The sequence below is a fragment of the Carlito syrichta genome, unplaced genomic scaffold, assembly GCF_000164805.1.
Source record: "Carlito syrichta isolate Samal-C Ts95f unplaced genomic scaffold, Tarsius_syrichta-2.0.1 Scaffold302727, whole genome shotgun sequence".
Classification (NCBI taxonomy): Eukaryota; Metazoa; Chordata; class Mammalia; order Primates; family Tarsiidae; genus Carlito; species Carlito syrichta.
The window spans coordinates 1,056,495-1,061,746 of NW_007246823.1; the positions used below are offsets into that span (position 1 = coordinate 1,056,495).

General features: G+C 41.7%; 1 protein-coding gene across 4 annotated transcripts in view; it reads left to right on the forward strand.

Moving 5' to 3' along the window:
* Positions 1-5,252, forward strand: part of IL37 (interleukin 37) — a 14,972-nt gene continuing 9,720 nt past the window's right edge. For 2 of the 4 annotated variants that reach the window (XM_008057114.1, XM_021711840.1), the window contains exons 1-2: positions 1-79; positions 850-912. In XM_008057114.1, the coding sequence (XP_008055305.1) occupies positions 1-79; positions 850-912 (142 nt within the window). The remainder of the gene's footprint in view (positions 80-849; positions 913-5,252) is intronic. The other 2 variants (XM_021711839.1, XM_021711841.1) reach the window with 1 other exon arrangement.

Consider the following 5,252-nt stretch of genomic DNA (forward strand, 5'->3'; position numbering starts at 1 on the left):
ATGTCCTCTTTGGAGAACTCAGGAGTGAAAATGAACTCTGAAGACTGGGAAAAAGATGAATTCCAGTGCTGCTCAGGAGGTAAGACTCTTTAAAAACTCATGGCAGGGCTACTTGGAAAGCTGAGGCAGGAGGATAGCTTGAGACCAGAAATTTGAGACTTCAGTGACCTATGATAGCACCATTACACACCAGCCTGGGTAACAAGAGTGAAACTTTGTCTCTTTAAAAAAAGGGTGGAGGTGAAGAGGATAAAGTGTAATTCCTAAAGAAGGACCTTGCTAAGTGCTGTACACAGACCCAGTTCCTTCTTGCTGACATTGCACAGTAAGTATTCTTTAGAATTTTCCTGGAAAATGAATTAGACAAGGAATGCGAGAATGGAAAAGGAAGCTTTGCCACAGTGCCCAGGAACATCAGGTGGTAGATAAATGGATCATCCCCAGCTAAAGATTCAGAGCTATGACATCCTGCCTACCAACCAGATGGTTGTATAACCTCCAAATGTGTCTTTCCCCTCCCAACCTACCCAGATGGAAGAGAAATCTCAGATGACAAGGGAACTTCTGAGGCTGGGATGGAAGAATGACCCAGGTGCAGGGCTTCAAAGTTCTTCATGGAGGCGGGCACTTGGGTGTTGGCTCAAGAGGGACAATAAAAGGAGGCTTTTGCCCCAAATAGCTTTCTAATGCTTGGAACATATAGGAAGAGGCCTCAATCTGCTAGAGGCCAAAGTCTTGAGCTATTTTATCTTTATTTCTCTATAAATAAAGAAATTAGTGGTTCTTCATATCCCCAAAACCTCAGAAAATCCCAGCTGAGTGTGTTAATCTCACTGTCTCTAACTGCAGACCAGGCTGGAAGCTTCCTGGAGCCTGGCCCAAGCCTCTACTCTGTGGGTTCTGCCCACTCAAGTAAGTCCCTAGGTGAGGTGATGGGGTGGCTGAGGGGTGAGAGTGGGGGTTGGGCATGGTGCCGCTGGGTCCTCTTAGACTGGGGGCACCTAAGGGTGCTGAATGGAGCTGAGGGTTTTCCTTTACATCAAATCCCATCAGTAGAGATTGTAAGAAACATGAGCCCAGGGTGGACCTCTGCCATTCCAAGGAGGGGCAGGTAAGACTTATCTGCCGAGTTCACATAGGAAGGAAGATTTTGTGTCTGGGAATCTTCCAAGTGCCTCTTCTGACCATAGTTAAGAGGCTGGTGACCCAACCACCTCACAGCTCTGTGGCCAGCAAGGACACCCACACTACTGAGTGCTCATGGCAGCCACCCTCAAGCCAGAACTTTCTTTACACATGACAGGTAAACCTCACAACAACCCCAAGAGGAAATTGTTGATATCACCATTGTTCAGGTGTGGACACTGAGGCAGAGAGAGATTATCTGTTTCAGGTGACACAGGTAGTAAGCAACAGATGTGGAGACTGCAAAAGTGCAATAACATCTATCTACCCAACTCAGGCTTAAGTCTCCTCATCACCTCTCTGTGCCTGTGACAGAGTCAAAGACCTCAGTCTGAGCCCAGCTCTAAGGCAGATACATGTGTTAACATCAAGCCTCACATTTCTCACTGGAAAGATGAAGGGAGGGCTAAAGGAGACCAGGCACATAAGGCAACTCCCACGTTACAGAGAGGGGAGGCTGCTTTCACTCACCCAGCATTGCTGCTGCTGTTGTTTTACCTACTTTGGCTGTTTCTGGGCTTGTCATAGTTATAGGGCATCTGCCCCAGATCTGCAGTGTGCCTCCCACCTTGACTCGCCCTGGGTGGAACCAATCACACATGCCGGTCCATTGGGTCTATCCTCACTTCTCCTTGTCAGGGCTGTAATCCTTCTCAAATCTGGAAACAATGGTTCTCAAAGCGTGGACCTCAAGCTAACAACAGTATCAGCTCCTAGAAATCTGTTAGGAATGCAAATTCCCAGGTACCATCACAGACCTCCTGTGTCAGAAACTCTGGAGGGATTGAAGCTCTTTGTGATGTTTTAGCAAGGTTTCTAGACTATAGTGTTGCACATGAAATGTTAAGAGCCACTTTCCTACAGAAATAATTTCCAGAGCCTTAAAACTACTTATACTTCATGTGGGTGAAGTCTGAAGAACAGATTGGGGACAGGACTCAAGAGTAAGAACACTACTTCAGAGGATACTACACAAGCCTCAGCATGAGATGCTAAGGGCCCAACAGGGCATCACAGGAGGGAAGCAGAAGTGAAAGAGGCAGCAAATTTAAGAATATCTGGATCTAAGATGGTTACCTAGAAGCAGCCAACTGGCACCTCTCTTTCAGAGCAGATCAAGGAGGAGAGTCCTCAAGGCTGGTGACTCCAGCAACCTGAGCAGGGAGCTGCAGAGAGATTTTGAATCACAACTCCCCCCTTAATTAAATCTCAAAACTGCAAAAAGACTGCCCTCAACCTACAGTCCAACTCCAGAACTGAACAAAGCAAGAGGAAATACATTAGAAAGAATAGGAGATTGAACAAACAGAAGTAAAAGCAACCCCTCCACCCCTGAATAACAGAATTAAAGAAGATGGGGAAGTGGAGGGAAGGGAAATGTAGGGAGGAAAAATCTGCACAAATGAAGGAAAATCAAAAGAAGAATATAGGGCTCACACAGACCCCTGGGAGGTCAGACACTGAGAAAACAGACTTTGGAGCACAAACAATGAAGAGCCCCCAGAATGACTGGTCACATGCAAAAAACCCAGACATCAAGACATTAATAGAGAGTAAAAAAAATTGAGGAGAGACAAGAGGAAAATAGGAAGGAGCTGATGACAGAAGTAACAGCAGTAAAGAATACTGTGATGGAAATAAATAGCAAACTAATAAGCATGGAAAGCAGAATTAGCTAAGCAGAAGAAACAAACTCAGAGCTTGAAGACCAAAATACAGAACTAACCCAAACTGTCAAAAACATAGAAAAGAAGCTTAAAAAGACAGAACAAAACCTTCAAGAGATGAATGATTACGTCAAGAGACCAAATCTCAGAGTAATTGGCCTTCCTGAGGCAGAGATAGAGAGAGTCAGAGGTCACACTGCAACAAACATTTCATGAAATCATTCAAGAAAAAACTTCCCTCATCTCATCAGTGATGCAAAAATTCAAACACAAGAGATTCAGAGAACCCCTGCAGGACAACAAATGAGAAGACCAACTCCCAGACACATAATCATTCTCCTAAACAAAGTACCTATAAAAGAAAAAATCCTAAAGGCAGCAAGAGAAAAAGGTCAGACTACCTACCAGGGAAGACCAATTAGAATAGCAGCAGATTTATCTACTGAAACCCTCCAGGCTAGGAGAGCTTGGAGTCCTATCTTCAAAGTTCTAAAAGATAAACAATTTCAACCATGAATAACATACCCAGCCAAGCTAAGCTTCATCAGCAAGGGAGAATTGAAATCTTTCCCAGATATCCAATCCCTAAGAATCTATGCTGCCACCAGACCACCTCTACAAGAAACACTTAAGAACGTACTGAAAACAGAAGAAAAGGAAAAAAGAACAGCAACGTTCTTCACAAGAGTACAGGCAAAAGATTAAAAACACACATGAACCAACTCCAAAACCAAAAAAGAAAACAAACAGGAACAGAACTCTGTAAGAACCTTATGACAGGGATCAACTCTTTCATTTCAATAATTAGCCTAAGTGTGAATGAACTGAATGCACCACTGAAAAGACATAGAATGGCAAAATGGATAAAATATCATCAGGCAACAATTTATTGCCTTCAAGAGACTCACCTCACTAGAAAGGACACTCACAGACTCAAAGTAAGAGTATGGGAAAGAAACTTTCAGGCAAACGGAACACAAAAGAAAGCAGGAGTTGTGATCTTAATTTCAGACAAAATATCCTCTAAGCTATCAAAAATTTAAAAAGATACAGAAGGCCACTACATAATGATAAAAGGTTCAATTCATCACCAATAAATATATGTCTTAAACATATATGTACTCAACATAGGAGCGCCAACTTTCATAAAGCAGCTTCTATGTAAACTCAAAAATGATATGAACTCTAACACTATCAGAGCTGGGGACTTTAACACCCCACTCACAACCCGAGACAGATCATCAGGACAAAAAATCAGCAATGAGATCCTCAAGGTGACTCTTGACCAATTGAACTTAATTGATACCTACAAACACTCCATCCAATGACCACAGTATATATATTGTACTCATCACCGCATGGAACGTACTCTAAGATCGACTACATACTTGGCCATAAATCAAACATAAGCAAATTTAAAAAGATCGAAATTTTACCATGCACCTTCTTGGACCACAGTGGAATAAAAATAAACATCAACATCAACAAGGTTTCCCCAAAACCCACAAAGACATGGATACTAGACAGCATGATGCTAAACAGCTCCTGGGTCAATGATGAAATCAAAACAGAGATTAAAAGATATCTGGAAACAAATGAAAATGAAGAAACATCTTACCAAAATCTCTGGGATGCCATGAAAGCTGTAGTAAGAGGGGAATTTATATCTCTACAAATGCACATGAAGAAAATGGAAGGATCACAAATTAGCAGCCTAACAAGCCACCTAAGAAAGCTGGAAAAACAAAACCACCAAAACCCTAACTTCAGCAGAAGAATCCAGATCACTAAAATAAAAGCCCAAATCCAGGACATAGAAGACAAAAAGATAATACAAAAAAATCAATGCAACAAAAAGTTGGTTCTTCGAAAGGATAAACAAGATCAATGGTCTCCTAGCTAGAATGACCAAGAAAAAGAGAGAAAAAGCCCAGAAAAACACAATCAGAAACACAAAAGGTGAAATCACATCTGATCCTGAAGAAATACAAAAAAGTCATTAGAGACTGCCATGTACCCTTGTATGGAAACAAACTTGAAAACCTTAAGGAAATGGAGGACTTTCTGATATCACACAACCAGCCTAGATTGAAACAAGAAGAAATTGAGAACATAAATAGACCAATAACAATCAAGGAAATTGACTATGTAATAAGAAAACTACCTACAAAAAAAGTCCTGGACCAGATGACTTTCCAGCAGAATTCTATAAGACATTTGAGGAGGAGCTAATACCAATCCTACTGAAGGTATTCCAGGCAATTGAGAAAGATGGAACACTCCCCAAATCATTTTATGAAGCTAACATCATATTGATACCCAAGCCAGGTAAAGATCAAACAAAGAAAGAAAACTACAGGCCAATATCTTTGATGAACATAGATGCTAAAATTCTCAACA